The sequence below is a fragment of the Electrophorus electricus genome, chromosome 1 (assembly GCF_013358815.1).
Source record: "Electrophorus electricus isolate fEleEle1 chromosome 1, fEleEle1.pri, whole genome shotgun sequence".
NCBI lineage: Eukaryota > Metazoa > Chordata > Actinopteri > Gymnotiformes > Gymnotidae > Electrophorus > Electrophorus electricus.
The window spans coordinates 22,263,297-22,284,785 of record NC_049535.1 but is presented as its reverse complement, the minus strand read 5'-3'; the positions used below and the strand labels follow the sequence as shown (position 1 = coordinate 22,284,785).

Here is a 21,489-nt window from a genome sequence, read left to right as displayed (position 1 = left end):
GAAGAAAAGAGGAAGGGGAGAGGAGGGGGGAGAGAGAGAGAAGAGAAAGGAGAGGGAGGGGAGGGAGAGGAGGGGGAGAGAGGAAGAGAAGAGGTAGGAGAGGGAGGGGAGAGGAGAGGGAGGAGGAGAGAAGAAAGGGTGGAGAGGGGAGAGGAGGCGGAGAGGGAGAGAAGAGAAAGGAGAGGGAGGGGAGAGGGAGAGAAGAGAAGGGGGAGAGGAGGGAGGGAGGGAGAGAAGAAAAGAGGAAAGGGAGGGGAGAGAGAAGGGAGAGGAGAGGGAGGGAGAGAAGAGAAGAGGGAGGAGGAGAGAAGAAAGGGGGGAGAGGAGGGAGGGAGGGAGAGAAGAAAAGAGGAAGGGGAGAGGAGGGGGGAGAGAGAGAAGAGAAAGGAGAGGGAGGGGAGGGAGAGGAGGGGGAGAGAGGAAGAGAAGAGGTAGGAGAGGGAGGGGAGAGGAGAGGGAGGAGGAGAGAAGAAAGGGTGGAGAGGGGAGAGGAGGCGGAGAGGGAGAGAAGAGAAAGGAGAGGGAGGGGAGAGAGAGAGAAGAGAAAGGAGAGGGAGGGGAGGGAGAGGAGGGGGAGAGAGGAAGAGAATAGGTAGGAGAGGGAGGGGAGAGGAGAGGGAGGAGGAGAGAAGAAAGGGTGGAGAGGGGAGAGGAGGCGGAGAGGGAGAGAAGAGAAAGGAGAGGGAGGGGAGAGGGAGAGAAGAGAAGGGGGAGAGGAGGGAGGGAGGGAGAGAAGAAAAGAGGAAGGGGAGAGGAGGGGGGAGAGAGAGAAGAGAAAGGAGAGGGAGGGGAGGGAGAGAGGAAGAGAAGAGGTAGGAGAGGGAGGGGAGAGGAGAGGGAGGAGGGGAGGGAGAGGAGGGGGAGAGAGGAAGAGAATAGGTAGGAGAGGGAGGGGAGAGGAGAGGGAGGAGGAGAGAAGAAAGGGTGGAGAGGGGAGAGGAGGCGGAGAGGGAGAGAAGAGAAAGGAGAGGGAGGGGAGAGGGAGAGAAGAGAAGGGGGAGAGGAGGGAGGGAGGGAGAGAAGAAAAGAGGAAGGGGAGAGGAGGGGGGAGAGAGAGAAGAGAAAGGAGAGGGAGGGGAGGGAGAGAGGAAGAGAAGAGGTAGGAGAGGGAGGGGAGAGGAGAGGGAGGAGGAGAGAAGAAAGGGTGGAGAGGGGAGAGGAGGCGGAGAGGGAGAGAAGAGAAAGGAGAGGGAGGGGAGAGAGAGAGAAGAGAAAGGAGAGGGAGGGGAGGGAGAGGAGGGGGAGAGAGGAAGAGAATAGGTAGGAGAGGGAGGGGAGAGGAGAGGGAGGAGGAGAGAAGAAAGGGTGGAGAGGGGAGAGGAGGCGGAGAGGGAGAGAAGAGAAAGGAGAGGGAGGGGAGAGGGAGAGAAGAAAAGAGGAAGGGGAGAGGAGGGGGGGAGAGAGAGAAGAGAAAGGAAGGGGAGAGGAGGCGGAGAGGGAGAGAAGAGAAAGGAGAGGGAGGGGAGGGAGAGGAGGGGGAGAGAGGAAGAGAAGAGGTAGGAGAGGGAGGGGAGAGGAGAGGGAGGAGGAGAGAAGAAAGGGTGGAGAGGGGAGAGGAGGCGGAGAGGGAGAGAAGAGAAAGGAGAGGGAGGGGAGAGGGAGAGAAGAGAAGGGGGAGAGGAGGGAGGGAGGGAGAGAAGAAAAGAGGAAAGGGAGGGGAGAGAGAAGGGAGAGGAGAGGGAGGGGACAGAGGAGGGAGAGAAGAGAAGAGGGAGGAGGAGAGAAGAAAGGGGGGAGAGGAGGGAGGGAGGGAGGGAGAGAAGAAAAGAGGAAGGGGAGAGGAGGGGGGAGAGAGAGAAGAGAAAGGAGAGGGAGGGGAGGGAGAGGAGGGGGAGAGAGGAAGAGAAGAGGTAGGAGAGGGAGGGGAGAGGAGAGGGAGGAGGAGAGAAGAAAGGGTGGAGAGGGGAGAGGAGGCGGAGAGGGAGAGAAGAGAAAGGAGAGGGAGGGGAGAGGGAGAGAAGAGAAGGGGGAGAGGAGGGAGGGAGGGAGAGAAGAGAAAGGAGAGGGAGGGGAGGGAGAGGAGGGGGAGAGAGGAAGAGAAGAGGTAGGAGAGGGAGGGGAGAGGAGAGGGAGGAGGAGAGAAGAAAGGGTGGAGAGGGGAGAGGAGGCGGAGAGGGAGAGAAGAGAAAGGAGAGGGAGGGGAGAGAGAGAGAAGAGAAAGGAGAGGGAGGGGAGGGAGAGGAGGGGGAGAGAGGAAGAGAATAGGTAGGAGAGGGAGGGGAGAGGAGAGGGAGGAGGAGAGAAGAAAGGGTGGAGAGGGGAGAGGAGGCGGAGAGGGAGAGAAGAGAAAGGAGAGGGAGGGGAGAGGGAGAGAAGAGAAGGGGGAGAGGAGGGAGGGAGGGAGAGAAGAAAAGAGGAAGGGGAGAGGAGGGGGGAGAGAGAGAGAAGAGAAAGGAGAGGGAGGGGAGGGAGAGGAGGGGGAGAGAGGAAGAGAAGAGGTAGGAGAGGGAGGGGAGAGGAGAGGGAGGAGGAGAGAAGAAAGGGTGGAGAGGGGAGAGGAGGCGGAGAGGGAGAGAAGAGAAAGGAGAGGGAGGGGAGAGGAAGAGAAGGGGGAGAGGAGGGAGGGAGGGAGAGAAGAAAAGAGGAAAGGGAGGGGAGAGAGAAGGGAGAGGAGAGGGAGGGGACAGAGGAGGGAGAGAAGAGAAGAGGGAGGAGGAGAGAAGAAAGGGGGGAGAGGAGGGAGGGAGGGAGGGAGAGAAGAAAAGAGGAAGGGGAGAGGAGGGGGGAGAGAGAGAAGAGAAAGGAGAGGGAGGGGAGGGAGAGGAGGGGGAGAGAGGAAGAGAAGAGGTAGGAGAGGGAGGGGAGAGGAGAGGGAGGAGGAGAGAAGAAAGGGTGGAGAGGGGAGAGGAGGTGGAGAGGGAGAGAAGAGAAAGGAGAGGGAGGGGAGAGGGAGAGAAGAGAAGGGGGAGAGGAGGGAGGGAGGGAGAGAAGAAAAGAGGAAAGGGAGGGGAGAGAGAAGGGAGAGGAGAGGGAGGGGACAGAGGAGGGAGAGAAGAGAAGAGGGAGGAGGAGAGAAGAAAGGGTGGAGAGGGGAGAGGAGGCGGAGAGGGAGAGAAGAGAAAGGAGGAGAGGAGGGAGGGGAGGGAGAGGAGGGGGAGAGAGGAAGAGAAGAGGTAGGAGAGGGAGGGGAGAGGAGAGGGAGGAGGAGAGAAGAAAGGGTGGAGAGGGGAGAGGAGGCGGAGAGGGAGAGAAGAGAAAGGAGAGGGAGGGGAGAGGGAGAGAAGAGAAGGGAGAGAAGAGAAAGGAGAGGGAGGGGAGAGGGAGAGAAGAGAAGGGGGAGAGGAGGGAGGGAGGGAGAGAAGAAAAGAGGAAAGGGAGGGGAGAGAGAAGGGAGAGGAGAGGGAGGGGACAGAGGAGGGAGAGAAGAGAAGAGGGAGGAGGAGAGAAGAAAGGGGGGAGAGGAGGCGGAGAGGGAGAGAAGAGAAAGGAGGAGAGGAGGGAGGGGAGGGAGAGGAGGGGGAGAGAGGAAGAGAAGAGGTAGGAGAGGGAGGGGAGAGGAGAGGGAGGAGGAGAGAAGAAAGGGTGGAGAGGGGAGAGGAGGCGGAGAGGGAGAGAAGAAAAGAGGAAAGGGAGGGGAGAGAGAAGGGAGAGGAGAGGGAGGGGACAGAGGAGGGAGAGAAGAGAAGAGGGAGGAGGAGAGAAGAAAGGGGGGAGAGGAGGCGGAGAGGGAGAGAAGAGAAAGGAGGAGAGGAGGGAGGGGAGGGAGAGGAGGGGGAGAGAGGAAGAGAAGAGGTAGGAGAGGGAGGGGAGAGGAGAGGGAGGAGGAGAGAAGAAAGGGTGGAGAGGGGAGAGGAGGCGGAGAGGGAGAGAAGAGAAAGGAGAGGGAGGGGAGAGGGAGAGAAGAGAAGGGGGAGAGGAGGGAGGGAGGGAGAGAAGAAAAGAGGAAAGGGAGGGGAGAGAGAAGGGAGAGGAGAGGGAGGGGACAGAGGAGGGAGGGGACAGAGGAGGGAGAGAAGAGAAGAGGGAGGAGGAGAGAAGAAAGGGGGGAGAGGAGGCGGAGAGGGAGAGAAGAGAAAGGAGGAGAGGAGGGAGGGAGAGAAGAAAAGAGGAAAGGGAGGGGAGAGAGAAGGGAGAGGAGAGGGAGGGGACAGACTAGGGAGAGAAGAGAAGGGGAGGGGACAGAGGAGGGAGAGAAGAGGGAGGAGGAGAGAAGAAAGGGAGAGGGGAGAGGAGGCGGAGAGGGGAGAGGAGGCGGAGAGGGAGAGAAGAGAAGGGAGAGGAGGGAGGGAGAGAAGAAAAGAGGAAAGGGAGGGGAGAGAGAAGGGAGAGGAGAGGGAGGGGACAGACTAGGGAGAGAAGAGAAGGGGGAGGGGACAGAGGAGGGAGAGAAGAGAAGAGGGAGGAGGAGAGAAGAAAGGGTGGAGAGGGGAGAGGAGGCGGAGAGGGGAGAGGAGGCGGAGAGGGAGAGAAGAGAAGGGGGAGAGGAGGGAGGGAGAGAAGAAAAGAGGAAAGGGAGGGGAGAGAGAAGGGAGAGGAGAGGGAGGGGACAGACTAGGGAGAGAAGAGAAGGGGGAGGGGACAGAGGAGGGAGAGAAGAGAAGAGGGAGGAGGAGAGAAGAAAGGGTGGAGAGGGGAGAGGAGGCGGAGAGGGGAGAGGAGGCGGAGAGGGAGAGAAGAGAAAGGAGAGGGAGGGGAGAGGGAGAGAAGAGAAGGGGGAGAGGAGAGGAGGGAGGGGACAGAGGAGGGAGAGAAGAGAAGAGGGAGGAGGAGAGAAGAAAGGGGGGAGAGGAGGCGGAGAGGGAGAGAAGAGAAAGGAGGAGAGGAGGGAGGGAGAGAAGAAAAGAGGAAAGGGAGGGGAGAGAGAAGGGAGAGGAGAGGGAGGGGACAGACTAGGGAGAGAAGAGAAGGGGAGGGGACAGAGGAGGGAGAGAAGAGGGAGGAGGAGAGAAGAAAGGGAGAGGGGAGAGGAGGCGGAGAGGGGAGAGGAGGCGGAGAGGGAGAGAAGAGAAGGGAGAGGAGGGAGGGAGAGAAGAAAAGAGGAAAGGGAGGGGAGAGAGAAGGGAGAGGAGAGGGAGGGGACAGACTAGGGAGAGAAGAGAAGGGGGAGGGGACAGAGGAGGGAGAGAAGAGAAGAGGGAGGAGGAGAGAAGAAAGGGTGGAGAGGGGAGAGGAGGCGGAGAGGGGAGAGGAGGCGGAGAGGGAGAGAAGAGAAGGGGGAGAGGAGGGAGGGAGAGAAGAAAAGAGGAAAGGGAGGGGAGAGAGAAGGGAGAGGAGAGGGAGGGGACAGACTAGGGAGAGAAGAGAAGGGGGAGGGGACAGAGGAGGGAGAGAAGAGAAGAGGGAGGAGGAGAGAAGAAAGGGTGGAGAGGGGAGAGGAGGCGGAGAGGGGAGAGGAGGCGGAGAGGGAGAGAAGAGAAAGGAGAGGGAGGGGAGAGGGAGAGAAGAGAAGGGGGAGAGGAGAGGAGGGAGGGAGAGAAGAAAAGAGGAAAGGGAGGGGAGAGAGAAGGGAGAGGAGAGGGAGGGGACAGACTAGGGAGAGAAGGGGAGGGGACAGAGGAGGGAGAGGGAGAGAAGAGAAGGGGGAGAGGAGAGGAGGGAGGGAGAGAAGAAAAGAGGAAAGGGAGGGGAGAGAGAAGGGAGAGGAGAGGGAGGGGACAGACTAGGGAGAGAAGAGAAGGGGGAGGGGACAGAGGAGGGAGAGAAGAGAAGAGGGAGGAGGAGAGAAGAAAGGGTGGAGAGGGGAGAGGAGGCGGAGAGGGGAGAGGAGGCGGAGAGGGAGAGAAGAGAAGGGGGAGAGGAGGGAGGGAGAGAAGAAAAGAGGAAAGGGAGGGGAGAGAGAAGGGAGAGGAGAGGGAGGGGACAGACTAGGGAGAGAAGAGAAGGGGGAGGGGACAGAGGAGGGAGAGAAGAGAAGAGGGAGGAGGAGAGAAGAAAGGGTGGAGAGGGGAGAGGAGGCGGAGAGGGGAGAGGAGGCGGAGAGGGAGAGAAGAGAAAGGAGAGGGAGGGGAGAGGGAGAGAAGAGAAGGGGGAGAGGAGAGGAGGGAGGGAGAGAAGAAAAGAGGAAAGGGAGGGGAGAGAGAAGGGAGAGGAGAGGGAGGGGACAGACTAGGGAGAGAAGGGGAGGGGACAGAGGAGGGAGAGGGAGAGAAGAGAAGGGGGAGAGGAGAGGAGGGAGGGAGAGAAGAAAAGAGGAAAGGGAGGGGAGAGAGAAGGGAGAGGAGAGGGAGGGGACAGACTAGGGAGAGAAGAGAAGGGGGAGGGGACAGAGGAGGGAGAGAAGAGAAGAGGGAGGAGGAGAGAAGAAAGGGTGGAGAGGGGAGAGGAGGCGGAGAGGGGAGAGGAGGCGGAGAGGGAGAGAAGAGAAAGGAGAGGGAGAGAAGAGAAGGGGGAGAGGAGAGGAGGGAGGGAGAGAAGAAAAGAGGAGAGGGAGGGGACAGACTAGGGAGAGAAGAGAAGGGGAGGGGACAGAGGAGGGAGAGAAGAGAAGAGGGAGGAGGAGAGAAGAAAGGGTGGAGAGGGGAGAGGAGGCGGAGAGGGGAGAGGAGGCGGAGAGGGAGAGAAGAGAAGGGGGAGAGGAGGGAGGGAGAGAAGAAAAGAGGAAAGGGAGGGGAGAGAGAAGGGAGAGGAGAGGGAGGGGACAGACTAGGGAGAGAAGAGAAGGGGGAGGGGACAGAGGAGGGAGAGAAGAGAAGAGGGAGGAGGAGAGAAGAAAGGGTGGAGAGGGGAGAGGAGGCGGAGAGGGGAGAGGAGGCGGAGAGGGAGAGAAGAGAAAGGAGAGGGAGGGGAGAGGGAGAGAAGAGAAGGGGGAGAGGAGAGGAGGGAGGGAGAGAAGAAAAGAGGAAAGGGAGGGGAGAGAGAAGGGAGAGGAGAGGGAGGGGACAGAGGAGGGAGAGAAGAGAAGGGGGAGGGGACAGAGGAGGGAGAGAAGAGAAGGGGGAGGGGAGAGAAGAGGGAGAGAAGAGAAGAGGGAGGGGAGAGAGGAGAAAGGAGAGGGAGGGGAGAGAGGAGAGGAGAGGGAGAAGAGAGATTTAAGATCACCACATAATTTCCTTGGGGTTGTTGATGTGGCTCTGGCCCCTCCACCTCTGCTGTTAGTATTTTGGCCCAGTCTGCTGTTCAGAAATTTCCTTCAGGGAAACTGCTCCCATTTGGCATGAATCTTCATATCTTTGCACCTGCTGTGAAAGTGAAAGAAGTATAATCTCATCGTTACAAGTCAACTGCAAAGGCTGAACACCTCTCACCAGCTTTCCACCCATTTTAATCAACTGTCTTAATATTTTTTAATGCTTGTAAATGCCAAAATGCACCATACTTTGTATTTGGAGTGTGCTATATAACTTAATCTACCTTTCTGAAAATTCACACCATCGTTGACGCCAACCACAGCTACAGTGAGGTGAACAAAATCCAGCTCAGCACCACGTCTGTCTTTATCACTCTCTGTCCCTCTCTGACTGCTTATACACACACACACACACACACACACACCTAGTAAGAGACTTCCTCTGGCTCAAGGTCGCTCGAACATCTGCTCCACAGTAATCCAAAATCCAGACTACTGGAGTTTCATAGAGATGTATCTATCATGTAGGTTTGGGGTCGGGTGAGGGGGTGGGGGGGGGTTATCCTCCCTGACTTGTACTTAGAGTGTCAGCTGTTTCACACCGATCTTTTTTCGTTGTTTTTTCGTTTCCTCTGCTGATGACATTCTGTGCTGTGACCTCAAGGGTTTGGCTCCATGCTGCACATGAGCACGCTCTGGCCTTGATTGGCTTGGCACACCACACGTGAAGGCTTGCTGGCCTCGATGGGCTTGGCGCCACATGTGTACTCTCACTGGCCTCGATCGGCGCAGTGCCACACGTGAACGCTCGCTGGCCTCGATCGGCGCAGTGCCACACGTGAACGCTCGCTGGCCTCGATCGGCGCAGTGCCACACGTGAACGCTCGCTGGCCTCGATCGGCGCAGTGCCACACGTGAACACTCGCTCGGCTTCCCCTCTAAACTGGCCTACATCAAGGTGGTGTAGCTCTGCGAAAGGAGAAGTGCGTCAAAATGCTGGACCACATCTTTTTTGGCAGCCATTTGGAGAAAAACAAAACCAATCCAGAGATAGTTGATTTAATTGTTCCTGCAACCCCTCCTGAACTTGCCCCATAGCTGATGCAGTAGTTCTCACCCACAAGGTTCAAGACCTCCTAAATAGCCATAGCAATTTGATGTAATATTTCTCTTTATCACCTACTGAGCAGCACTGCAGTTGAAGTTAAGCCCCACCACTCCTTGGCTTGTGAAAGCGATAGTATCTCACACTGCTGGATGAAGCTACACGCTGCTTGAGCCATTCCTTGATGTTACTCTACTTGGTGGTGTTTTTTTTTGTTTGTTTGTTTGTTTTTTTCCTTTTTCTGCTCCATGTCAGCCTGCATATTATTGTATGCCCCCCCCCCCCACTTGTATGCCCCCTCCCCACTCGTGGTTGAAAAATCTGGTAGCGTTGGAGACTGCTGGTGGTAAAGATAAGAGAGTGGCGCATGTTATCTCGGCCACACACTTGCACATGCGCATGCTTGCCCCAACTCCCACAGCTTGCACCTGTGCGTTTCCCAGCATGCCTTGAGTCGGGCCGTTTCTAAGATCCCTGGGGGCTGAAACCCATACGGCTTCCTCTGAGACGCAAAGGGCTCTGCCTAGTGTGTCAATCATTCCCTCAAGCGTGTTTCTCTGTAACCGTTTCCCGTTCAGTCACAGAATTATTACGCCCTGCTAAGCTGCGAGTGCTGTAGAATTAGAATGGACTTCCCTCATTCTGTTTCTGTCTGCCTCTGAGTGGTATTTTTAGACCCCTGTCCTCAGCAAAAGGCTGAGAGAGCATTGCATCGGCCGCTTTTGTTCAGATGAGCAGGCAAATGCTGGATTAACAAGATTCTGCTTGGTTCTAAAAGAATTCTAAGAGTTTGGGAGGGTGAGGCAGCCATGGCTGGGTGACGCGTTGTGCTGCTCGGCAGACCTTCAAGAGCAGCAATAAATTACTGCTGTCTGATGTAAGAAATTAAGTTATAAATGGTTCACTGTTTGTGCAGTTAATATTTCTTTGACATAATGCCGGTGTTGCGCTACCAAACACTGCCATCATGTGGCATTGCACTGTAGAAAAAAATCAGCCTGATGAAACAGGTGTATTGTTATCATTTAAAACAGTGTCTTTATTTACATTTGGCTGACAGTTTTCATTGTTGATTCCAGGTGGCCGTGCTGGATGTAGACATCTGTGGACCATCCATACCTAAAATAATGGGGCTTGAGGGGGAACAGGTATGACACCACTCTGATGGCGCACACACACACACACACACACACACACACACTGCTGCATTAAAGACCACCACATCCGGGCCAAGGGTTGAGAGGACAAAGATCAAGAGCAGGACTAGGAGTTGTCCTGTCCAATGTAGATCCAAGAATAAAGCAGTGTGGGTCCAGTTCAAGAGCTTGGCCCAGATTGTTCCATAAGCACACTACATAAGTGATGTACAGACAACATTGTTATGAAGTGCTTGTGATCACAGACCCAAAGGAAAAACTCCCGCAATGAACTATATCGTTATGCTGCATTATGTCATGGTGCATCCTGATTGGATAATTTCCATAGAAACATCATATCTGGTCTTTTGTTCATGAAAGCAGTTCTGAAGGATATTATGTGATAAATTCTGATATAGCCTGCTTATAAGTCATAAACACTTAGCTTGATAGACAGGTCTTAGCAGATCCAGGCATCTCCTCTGAGATCTTTGATTGTATGGAGAGGAATATCTTTCTTAGTACTTTCTTTTTTGGCATGGGAAATTCCATGCAGCGGTTAAGCAATTACGCAGTTAGCGTGAGGAATAGATAACTCTGATTATAGACCATCACTGGTTAATGCAGTTGCCATGACTCGTGTTTATCAATCTGTGAAATGGCAACGATGTTTTTAGACTGAGCCTGAACACGTGTGCATGAAGTGAATGTTTTCAGTTCCTCTCAAGCTTTTTTCCATACTGTCAGAAAACTGCCCTTACCACTTCTGCCCATTTTTTTTTTTGGGGGGGGGGGGGGGGGTAGCTTTTCTGAATTTTAGAGGGACAGAGTTTTTACATAAGTGGAAGAACCTATGCCCAAGTTTAAAGCATTGTTTATTCATTGTTAGCTGATAACACACTGAGGTATGTCTTATAAACAGCTGTAATTTTTACACGTGCTACACATTTGTGAAATATGTCGGAGCACACCTGATATCATATGTAACAGTTGTAGCAGAAAGTTTGAAGTGCCCTTAAACAGCTTTATAAGCAGGATGAGAGAGAGGGTTTTTTTTCTGTTGGGCTTAAGGTCCAGCATTGCTTCCATTATGATACAGTATTTAAAGCCTTAACTTTTTAAAAAATGTATAAACAGCCAATTTTCTATTGGTGGAACACGAGGTGTAGCACATTTCTGGAGTCTTATTTTGTCTGAGGCCATGGTTTAGTGGTCTTTAGCGGCTTGTTTAGTGAGTTTTCATTTGCAGTCTCTGTTCCTCTTTTCTGCTATAGCTTGTCCTTGTTTGACATGTCCTGATACACATTTCCTCCCTACACAAAGAGTTCTTTCGACAACTGACATAAATCTGTACCTTTAGTAGCCCGAAATGCAGTACTGTCTTTGGGATTTCATTGCTTATCTGTAGTGGGTGAGCTGCGCATTTACATGAACATCCTCCCACTGGCCTTGATCTCTCTGCGCAGGTCCATCAGAGCGGCTCAGGCTGGTCCCCTGTGGTGAGCATCTTCCTCTTTCCCTCTGGGCACGTCAGGTTCACACAAAACGGACAGCTTCACTGAAAAATATTGTATTTTTCGTCAATATTGAATTTCTTGGGCCAATATAATAACCGGTAATTAGTACCTTGGCTGACACTGATATTAATGGATCAATAATTTTACGGGGTTATATCAGGTGAATCAGACAACACAATATGCACATATATTGCATTTGGCACAAAGAGGAACATAATCAGTTTCATTAGCTACATTTAAATTTCTAACCTTTCTCAAATGTTAAGTGCCATTTTATGTCTAGAACTGGAGCACGCATAAGGAAGCCTATGGGTGGAGAGCCCCTCAACATTAAATCTTATGTGAAATTTATTCCAAATACTGGTTGAACTTGACAAAAGAAAACTAACTTATTTCTTATTACTGTAATAACATACAAATAAGACCTAAATGAAACAGAAGGCATAATGTGTAGGTGAAAGTTATTAGTTGTATTAGTTGTTAGTTGTAATTATTGGTTAAAATTCCAATATCAAACCGATAACAAAAGAAAAACTGTCCTTCTAGGCAAGACTCTAAATATACTGTGCACCTATAGATCAAATCATGGTCAGAATCCTTTCTTGTGCATGTCTGTGTCATTCGGAGATGCCTGTTATTCTCTTCAGTATGTGGAGGACAACCTGGCAGTCATGTCCGTTGGCTTCCTGCTTGGGAGCCCTGATGATGCTGTCATCTGGAGGGGTCCGAAGAAGAACGGTCTGTACTGCTGCACTGCTTCAGTCTACTTTGGCACATTTGCTAGCTGATGAATTACTCAGAGCTAATACATTAACAATTCACCCTTTCAGACACCTTTTCCCAGGACAGGTTACATTTTTGCTTCGTCAGAGTCACTTAACTTAATTACAGAAGGACACATTTACATTATTCGGCAATCCATGATATACAGTTAAACAGTCCACAGTTCCTGTTGCATGCTGTACTGGTTTCACTTCCTCCAGGCCTACATTAAAACAGCAGTATCTTTAATCTGCCTGCATTGTGTGTGCCTTCAATGAGCTCTGGGTGAAGAGCAGCCAGACCTAGAGTGACACACTTCCTGTTTCCCCTCAGCTGCATATGCAGTGGTGGGACACTGAGGTGCGGCGGACCCCATCGCTTGTGCCTCTCCCCTCCTGACGTCCTCACTGTGTACCGCACGTTGTGTTGTAGCGCAGACATGCGTAGAAGTGACGGCACAAACGGCACTGTAGCAGTGCAGCGATGGCAAACTGAACAGGATTAAATAGTCTGATGGCCTTGCCGTCATGGTCATTTACATGGATATTGGCTTTTGCGTTAAAGCTACACTGTGATGACTGGATACAACTTTGGTCCATATGAGCATTCAGTTTGGAAGAGCTAAACTCATCTAACGTTTTGGGACCCTTTATTAAACGAAGTTCACTTCATTACACAAAACTAGAGTGTCAGGAAAAGCTTTCCTACTGAAGCAGGCAACCCATCTTCAGCATTTTCCTTCAGCTTTAGCACAAACAAAATGGCATGAATCACTTGTCCTGATGGATGGCCCTTAACTGACCAAAGCTGTTCACCCAGTCGTTTGAAGGACTTGTATTGCCTGCTGCCTCCAAGTGCATGTTTGATAAGCATACGAAGCACAGGTTTGCTCAAAAGAAAGGGAGTGTGTTATGAAGAGTTTGTCATTGGTTTACAGGAAGTGGTTATAAATGTAGAGAAAGTTCAATTGTGTAGAAGTATAATGTTTTTACTAGAACTTTTTTGGCAATTTAATTTGACTGGCCTATAATAGAAATCTGTTTTATGTTCCAGAAACACAATGTTTCAGTAATGCTGGGAACTTAGAAGCTCAGTGATTCCGTCCAGGATTAAAAACACTTCAGCTCTTTCAAAACTGTCATGGCCGAAGTTTTAATATGGCCTAAGTACGGCTGATAGCGTGTGGTGTGCTTGTGGTGGGTTGAGTGTAGGCTGATGGTGTGATGTGTGCTTGTGTTGGGACTGGTTTTGTGTGTGTTGAATGTAGGCATGATCAAGCAGTTCTTGAGGGACGTGGACTGGGGCGAACTGGACTATCTGATAGTGGACACGCCTCCGGGTACATCTGACGAGCACCTGTCAGTGGTGCAGTACCTCAGTGGAGCTGGCATTGACGGAGCAGTCATCATAACCACGCCTCAGGTAAAACCACACATACCCACTCACACACAAAGAGCGACAGATATACTCACTCCCCCACAAAGAGAAACCACAGACTGCAAACTGGGCTTCCTGTGTCTGCCTTGATTATCTATCTTTTAAATGAACTGATGGATTGGGTGTCTTAAATTTCACAGATCCTGAAAACTGTCACTCAGCACCTGGTCTACAGGTGCCACATAAACCCACATGCTCGGAGACTAATGGTCAGGTTTGGTGGAGTAGGTGAATAATAGTAATAACCATAGTCACGTGGCTCAGGAAGGAGGAGGGGGTGGTGTGAAACGTTTAGTGTGTCAAGAGCATGCAGAGATGGCCGCGCTGGTGTGAGGTTGGGTTTTCCTATTACTGTCTCTGTAGCGCTCTCATTTGCTTGAGCCCCACGCAAACCGCTTTATATGGTCCACCTTATAATGGGCTGCCTGTCGCACACGGTTTCCTGCTCACCTCTGTGTCAGGGGACACAGCCCTGCGTCACAGTGCTGCTAGCCCACAAGCCCCGAGGGAATCGCAAGGGACTTCCCAGGATCCCCATGCCCACGATTAAGGACTACTGACAATTCTGTTTAGTTTTTCTTGTAATAAGACTGTGCTGAAGTGATCTTTATGTTCACCGGCAGGCTGCTTATTAACTGCATGTCCAGTAAGGATCAAATCATTATACTGACAAATGATGTCTGCCAAACTGCACAATGTTTCAGCATTAAGTCATGTTTCAGCATTAAGTTGTTTGCACTCATTAAGGGACTGCCCTTTGAATTTGGAATTTAGGAATGATATTAACATCTTTAAAAATCCATGGATAAAGCAATAAGAATATTAACCGTTTTCTTATTCTTGGTCTCTGTAATTCTTAGTAAGGCCATACTTAAAGGCCATACTTGCAGTGGCATACAGCTGTTGGCACCTTCAGCAAGGTTATAATAGTGTAGAAGAGTTTTTCTAATAAGAAAATGTGATAATTTCTTATTAATTTCTTAATCAAGTATCACAGTGTGAAAGAGGTGAGCATTAATGATGCCTCTGATTTCTCATCTTTGATTTCTACTACTGAGGGCTTTTAGATGCTAGGTTTCAAACAGCAAGTTCGGTAATGTACACTTCAGAGCAATAGGTTACATAGCTACTGTCTTCTTTCTGTGACGTCCAGCGTGACTGGTGTACAGGACGATCCGTGCAGGCAGTATAACAAAATGATGTCACTGTCACAAGTTCTTTATGTGAATATCTTGTACCGTCAGGTTCATGGATGATTTTGGGGATTTAATGCTCTTCAGTCTAGAAAACTGTATCATGACGTGGGGATGAGCAAATTTCTGTTTTCAAATGAAAAACTATTCTGAAAGTCTTGCCATTCCTTTTTCCACAAAATCCTATGGCTCGGTGACTGAAAGAGTTCCGCAATGTCGTTATGTTGAATCTGCATTTTGTAAAAATAAATATTAATTAATGATAAAAATCACTTCCTCATGAGTTTTCCAAATGGAACTGGCTACAGGACGAGAGGTTTCTAAGACTGAACCGTGGCCTTAGCTGAACTGTTTCTGACACTTTTTCTTGAATCAGGAAGTGTCCCTGCAGGATGTGAGAAAAGAGATCAGATTCTGTCAGAAGGTAAAGTTGCCTATCATCGGGGTGGTGGAGAACATGAGTGGCTTTGTGTGTCCAAAGTGCAAGGCAAGCTTCCATACACACACTCCTTGGGTTCACCGATCCCTCTAATGCACACACTATGTTTATACTATGTTTATAGTATTTTTACCACCGTGGTGTGGCTTTTAAGATCTGCTTTAGACATAGCATTGATGGCCATAGTAATAAAAAACAATAAAACATACTGGTAATTAATTGTAATTTAGGATTTTTTGTGCTATACTTTACCTGTAAGGCACACCCTAAAGATGCCTTTTAATTATTATTGTAAAAAAAAATGAATTACAGGAGTTTCTAATCACACGCCGCCTCCGTCTCCTGCTTGTCAGAACACATCCCAGATCTTCCCACCGACCACGGGAGGGGCGCAGAGGATGTGTGAAGATCTGTCACTTCCACTGCTGGGCCAGGTGCCCCTGGACCCACGAATAGGTACACCTGGCCACACATCTCACTCATATCATAGTCGCTTGTAAACAAATCGGTGAGGCCAAAGAGCAGGTATGATATCACCTCAGGCAGACAAGTGGTACTTTTGCAGTTTTTGGCATGCCAACACTTCCTTGTAGGCAACCTTGGTATGCCTTAGCAGAGACCAGATCCAGAGGGGAAAAAAAAGAAAACACTACCATGAAACCAAAACGTCATACTTGGAATGTGGGAGGAAAGGAGACAGCAGTTTCTAGTTCTCTGTTTTCTTGACTGGTTCCTCATTTTGTATCACATATGTGTATTTTTAAAGGAAGAAACTGTGACCAGGGAAAGTCTTTCCTGAATGAAGTGCCAGAGTCGCCCGCATCCATGACCTATCGCACCATAATACAGAGTAAGACCAGCACACATTTGCTCACGCACTTCCTCATTCTCAGACTTGTTCTTTGGCCTGGTCATGCCAGTGTGGATTAAGCGAGACACAGCTGAAGAGTATGCATTCTGTCTGATCACGGCGCATGCACTAGCCATGTTGTTGATTGGATGAATGTTTTGTAACAGCCAAAAATCCAGACGTTTTAATTTGCCTATTTTCTAAAACATAAAATGGATTTTGGTACAACCTTTTTTTTAAAAAAAAAAATTAAAAAATAAATAAAATTTCAGGACCACACCATAAAAAACTACAAACATTACACATGTCTGACAAATGTTTGTCAAGCTTTTTTCCTTGATCTTAGAACACACTGAATATTTGTTAGATACTATAGATGTGCTCATAAACTATTCTCAGACACTGGAAGTTGATTTTGCTTCTTGCCCCTGAAATTAGCATATTACTAAAAAAGAAGCTACAGACTCAAATTTAGCCAGGGTGAAAAATACCATGCATGCACTGTTTCCTGGGCTACTGTAAGCACAGAAGTATTGTATAATCATCACTCCTGAGGTGTTACTCCTTTGTATACAAACAACGCTTTCAGGCCTACATCTAAGGCATTAAACATTCTGATAAAGACTGAGGATCACGACCTTATCCAATCTTGAAATGTGTGCCAGGGTATTTCCCTCTCGTTCAGGGGTAATGGTCTTTATTACGCTACCCTCTCCTTTAGGAAGCATGTCCCTACAATTCACACTTTCTGTATTGTACCTCATGCATCCATCCTTTTCTTATACGACTCTTCATAGTTGTTCTCGTATAACCAGATAAGCATGTATTATCACTTGTGTCTTGAAAGTTCTCTGGACAGAATCCAAATAGTTATTTGAAATGACAGTAGTTACAGTAGACCACCTTCCTCTGCACATATGTTTTAAACAGTTTGTTCCAGCATTTGACAGATTTTAGATTTTACATACTAGGTGTAATTTGAGAAACCACGTGTGTAGCACCTGGAATGAAAATTGCAACTACATATGGGGTGATATGTGTGGGGAAATGAAATTTGATTTCTGTCAATTCAACCTGAAAGAAACATTTTAATTAAAGGTGAAAATGCAATCTGGCTAAGTGTTAACCAGATAACCTTGTTAATGCAAGGTGCAAAGGAGACTTGTTTTCAGCAGAGAGTCCTGTTTATGAGAAGGCATAAAACACAGGGCAAACAAATTATAAACTGGCCACCCAGGTCTTTCCACCTGGGTGGCATTACTCAATGCATAGCTCATAATCAGATGGCTTGGAGGACAATCTGAACCATGCTATATTTGATTTGATTTAGCCCAACTGATCAGTGCAAAGTGCATACAGTGTTCCCAATATTAATAATAAAGAATAACAGCACTAAATCTCATATATAAACAGGAAAGAAGTTAGCAATACATGTATTTATGTACATGTACATGTATTACATGTATACATATTAGCAGAGACCTGCTGAGCCAGCTAACCTGAAGATTTGACTGCCGTTTTGCTGTTTTTATGGTACGTCTGCTCTTCCTGTACATTGCGAGTGATGAAGTGCAGGTCTACTTTAGATACAATAGCTCAGGCCTGTGGCATTTTGCTCTGTCACAGCTTAGACAGCCATGATCCCATAATAGCATGGTAAGCTTTGATGATCCCAGCAGTGCTTCCAGGGCTAATGTGAATACATGTTTGGGTATTCTGCAGATTAATACATTTGAATGATTTCATAGAATAATTTGGTATACTACGTTTCTGAAGGGGAGGGGAGGGATGGGAGGCTTTGACCCACTCCTCGTTGAAAGTTAGTGCATGTGTCTTGCTAAGTGAGATAGAACTGACACGCCAGAATATAACAGATGGAGCAAATTGGAAGTCTATTCTCTGGTTGCTATATCATTAACTTGGAGGACAAGTTTCACAGGTTTCTCATTAGCATGTGAGTGGCCTAAATAAAGATGGTGTTTCTCGATGCTTGGCATTTCACGAAACTGCAAGGTACATTAAAAACACATTAAAATAATAGTCATAATGTAATAATGTAGAGTCTCCACTTCATAATGAAATCAGTGTCACTGAAAGAGAGTGGGTGGGTCTTTCAAAGATGTCTTTCATTTTCTGTGCATCTCATAATGTCATGACACTTTACCTTGCTTTTGTGCTTGCAAGCCAGTGGGCACCCATGTGACCAGCATGAATATGTAACCAGGAAGCGTAAAAAAAAAAAAAACATGGAAAAGTCTATCTGTAAAAAAAAAACTAATAAGTAACAAGATTCAACTGTGCCTTTGCATCTGGTAAACATAACGACAACTTCTTCTTTCAGCAGAGCAGACCCCAAACCATGTTTTTCTATGTGGGTATGACACAGTACAGTTAATTCTTTGTGCTTCCACAAGATGCATCTGTTCTGAGAAGGGCTGTACAGAGTTTCTGAAATGACTATCAGTGCTGGGGGTTCTGGAAAGTCACCTTGGTCCTCAGAGAGGGGGAAAAAATACTTTTCTTTCCTGCATTAGTTACACAACATTGTAGGTACTTACCTATCGCATGTCCTGGCAAACCACAGGACCAACAGCAACAAATGTCAAAAGTGAACTTACAAAAATAGATTTGTCAGCTTTTGCTGTTAAAGTTTTTTTTTTTTTTAATCTTTAGATTTTTATTAGACATTTTAGACTTTAGACATTTTTTAAAGCAATGTTGGACCCTGGTCTGGTAGAATAACTTAACATCTTTCACCTGAATAAAATCATTTTTAAGATACTGTGGAATAGATCCACGTTGTATTTGGAAATGCAATCATACCACAAGCAACAGGTACATTTAAAATAAGGATGAACCAAAGCTCTTGCCAAAGTAACTATTGTTTTCCTATCTAAAAACATATATTCTGACGAAAAAACAAGCGCTTTGATTAACCCTAGACAAAACGTTACCTGTCCGATCCCTCCAACATCATGCAAATGTATAACAGGCTTTCCCCAAATAAGTGACAACCTTTTCTTGGTTATCCACCTAACAGCTTTTAGAAGTTCTACACTCAGTGTCCATCCTATAATGCTCTTGTCTTTATAGGAAAATAATAGTGCAGAATCATTTTCATTTAAAATGTTCACATTACCTTGCAGATTTTAAATCAGTGATCTATAAAATGGAAAAACTGGCCTTCCCAAAATGTCTTTTTGGAACCCTACATCTAATAGAGCTAGTCAAAGACAGAGTACTTCCTACACCTACCTGTTTTTTCTGTCATTTCAGATATGAAGCAGTCCGTTCAACAGCAGTATCATTCACATTCGCCTAGTCAACAAAAGATTGTCAGTAGTATCAGAAGCCTTCTGCAACTTCAGAATTACCAAAGCCCTCAAATTCCTTTTATCTTGCACCTAATAAAATTAGCTACATGAAGTAGACATGTATCGGAACAACGTTTTTGTTGGAAAACTAAAATGCCTGTTAAATTATGTAATGTTTTAACAAGCATTTTAGTTAAAAAAGTAATATTTTAAAATAATGTAATATTTTTGTGTTGTTTTGTTCAGCGTCTCCATGAAAACACAATGTGTAGTTTGTTCACAGAACAGTCCAGTATTTTTCAGTCAATGTCAGTCAACTTTATTATAATTTCTTCTCACAATGTGTTGAGTAAGTAATATAATCTAGTTTCTCTTCCATAATTAACATGAAACAGCAACAGAGAACAGTGTGGCAGTAAATACAACAATATATACACAACACTATTATTAAACTATGCAGTCTCTCTGCAGTAATTTAAGAAACTGTCTGAGGCAGAGCGGTTTCCGTACCAGATAGTAATTCTACAGGACAGGATGCTCTCAGTGACGCTTCTGTAGAAGCAGTTCAGGATGGTTATGCACATTCCTTATTTAATTTCCTTAGGAACTAGAGGTGATGTTGAGCTTTCTTCAGTATGGATGTGTTCAAGGACCATGAGACGCTGTTTATGTTGTGCTCCTCCCAGAACTTGTAGCCGGGCACTGCCTCCAGTGTAATACCGTTGATGTCCAGTTGGGGATGAAGTCCACACGTCACCTCTATACTTGTATTCAGTGAGAAATTTTTGTCCTTGCATCAGGACTCCATCTGTCTCGCCTTCTCTCTGTCTCGTTGCTGGTGATGATCCCCATGACCGTAGCAAGCTTAATGATGTGATTGCTGTGAAGTTTGTTTGCTGATGCAGTCATGGGTGTGCACAGTACTCATCACACAGCTCTGGTGTTCAGGATGATTAAGCAGGGCCACCACTCCAATTATACAGACAGCACAAAATTCCCTTGTGTTTTGAATGACACAGTTTGCAACAGATGGCAGAATGGTCTAGTTGGAGATTATGTTCATATGTTTTGGTCATGCTCAGTTGTGAAGACTTTGTGATTGTTATTGTATGTCACACAAACCTCATCTGATTCATCTGTCAGCATTTTGTTGTCTCCAAGGTTACTTTTGCTTGTTCATGATTCAAATTGATTCTGTACAACAAAGAAAGGCTATGTTCTGCAGTCATTATCTGCATCCAAGAAATCATTCTTGAAATGGTCTGCAGGTAATCTTTCCTTATGAAAGTTTAGGGCACTTGTTGAGAAAGAGATTAACATCTGCCCGTACGCTACCAATACGTATTTCTGATATTTTTAAAAGTACTGGGAAATATGGCAAAATAATTGTCCTTGGTAATTGACCATGTGCTACATATGTAATATATAGATATTAGGTTGAAAATTCTGGCATACTGATTTAAACGCATGTGACATTTTGTAATTCTACTGGTCTGGCAAGCCCTTGGAACAGTCATTCCAACAGTCCATGTGAAGATTACTTTTAAAATGCGTAAAGCTTTATGTTTAGACTGTAACCATAAAGCACACAGTAACTGCTTAGAAAAACTGATATTAGCACTAATCCAACAGAGTGCATTAGAATTCTCTAATGTTGTCCAAGGCTTAAACAACAATGCATTTACAGAGTAAGTGCAGATTTCCTATGCAGGCAGATCTGTAATAATTTTATATGCAGAATTTCTTGCTTCCCCTTTCACCCTCCCAGACTAGTTCACTACTTTAGATAACATCTCTTTGTATGGTCTGTGTTCATAATGTTGGAGGAAGAACATAATAAAAATTCAGCAGTACATTGCATTTTAAGAAATTGTGATGCAAGACATGTTGCACAGATAATTAAAACCATTGGTTAAATGGAATCAATAAAATTTGAAACAATTGATTTAAATATAACAGTTCTCAAATAGAGATCTAAATAAACTAGTAAATATTTGTCTAGATGTTTAGATAAAGGACTCTAGATACTGTCAACAGTGGCTGACATACTCTTTGAATGTTCTATATCTCCAGAACAAGCAAAAAATATAGCTCAAATTAGAATAATAACAAAAATATACATATTTTGATGGTCACCGATACCAATTAGTATTTTATAATCACATATTGCACCTAAATGACATTTTTGAGCACTACATTTTGAATCATCACACCCACTTTTGATATGTAGACATCAATGGAAAAAAAGAAGTTGTAATGTTTAATATAGCATGGGAATTGCTGTCATACCATTGTTTTCTAGCGAAAACAGAAGTAGAACATTAAGGAAGTATGTAGTCTATAATTCATCAACTCTTCCTTTGAACATCTGCTGTGTACACACACTATTACAAATTCAGAACCAACCCACATAAAATGTTTTTCCCCCTTGTAATGGCACTAAAAGATTTTCCTGTGTGTCCTCTCTGAAACCCACCCAAACCCTTTTTTCTTTTCACAGGTATAAAAAATTATTGTTCTTCCAATTTTGCAGCAGATGCAAATGCAGACTAGATCTGTACAACCATCGAGTGGAACGGAAAGACCATTAGATGAAAAGTCTCATCTTGTATAATAATAGATATTCAATTGCAGTACATCACAACCTTTCCTTCAGAGTTGTATTTTTCTTCTGTATGCCTAGAATAAACCTTCTTTATTACTATTCTCATACTCTTCCGAGATGGGTGT

The 21,489-nt window shown here is 47.0% G+C and overlaps 1 protein-coding gene across 3 annotated transcripts in view; it reads left to right on the top strand.

The window, feature by feature from the left end:
• Nucleotides 1-21,469, top strand: part of nubp1 (nucleotide binding protein 1 (MinD homolog, E. coli)) — a 28,169-nt gene extending 6,700 nt beyond the window's left edge. Inside the window, exons 4-11 of one of the 3 annotated variants that reach the window (XM_027002789.2) lie at nucleotides 9,191-9,259; nucleotides 10,714-10,746; nucleotides 11,412-11,502; nucleotides 12,794-12,948; nucleotides 14,533-14,643; nucleotides 14,949-15,051; nucleotides 15,362-15,445; nucleotides 21,260-21,469. In XM_027002789.2, the coding sequence (XP_026858590.2) occupies nucleotides 9,191-9,259; nucleotides 10,714-10,746; nucleotides 11,412-11,502; nucleotides 12,794-12,948; nucleotides 14,533-14,643; nucleotides 14,949-15,051; nucleotides 15,362-15,445; nucleotides 21,260-21,312 (699 nt within the window). In that variant the 3' untranslated portion in view covers nucleotides 21,313-21,469. Of the gene's footprint in view, nucleotides 1-9,190; nucleotides 9,260-10,713; nucleotides 10,747-11,411; nucleotides 11,503-12,793; nucleotides 12,949-14,532; nucleotides 14,644-14,907; nucleotides 15,053-15,361; nucleotides 15,452-21,259 lie in introns of those variants that run through there. The other 2 variants (XM_027002790.2, XM_027002791.2) reach the window with 2 other exon arrangements.
• Nucleotides 21,470-21,489: the final 20 nt, after the last annotated feature.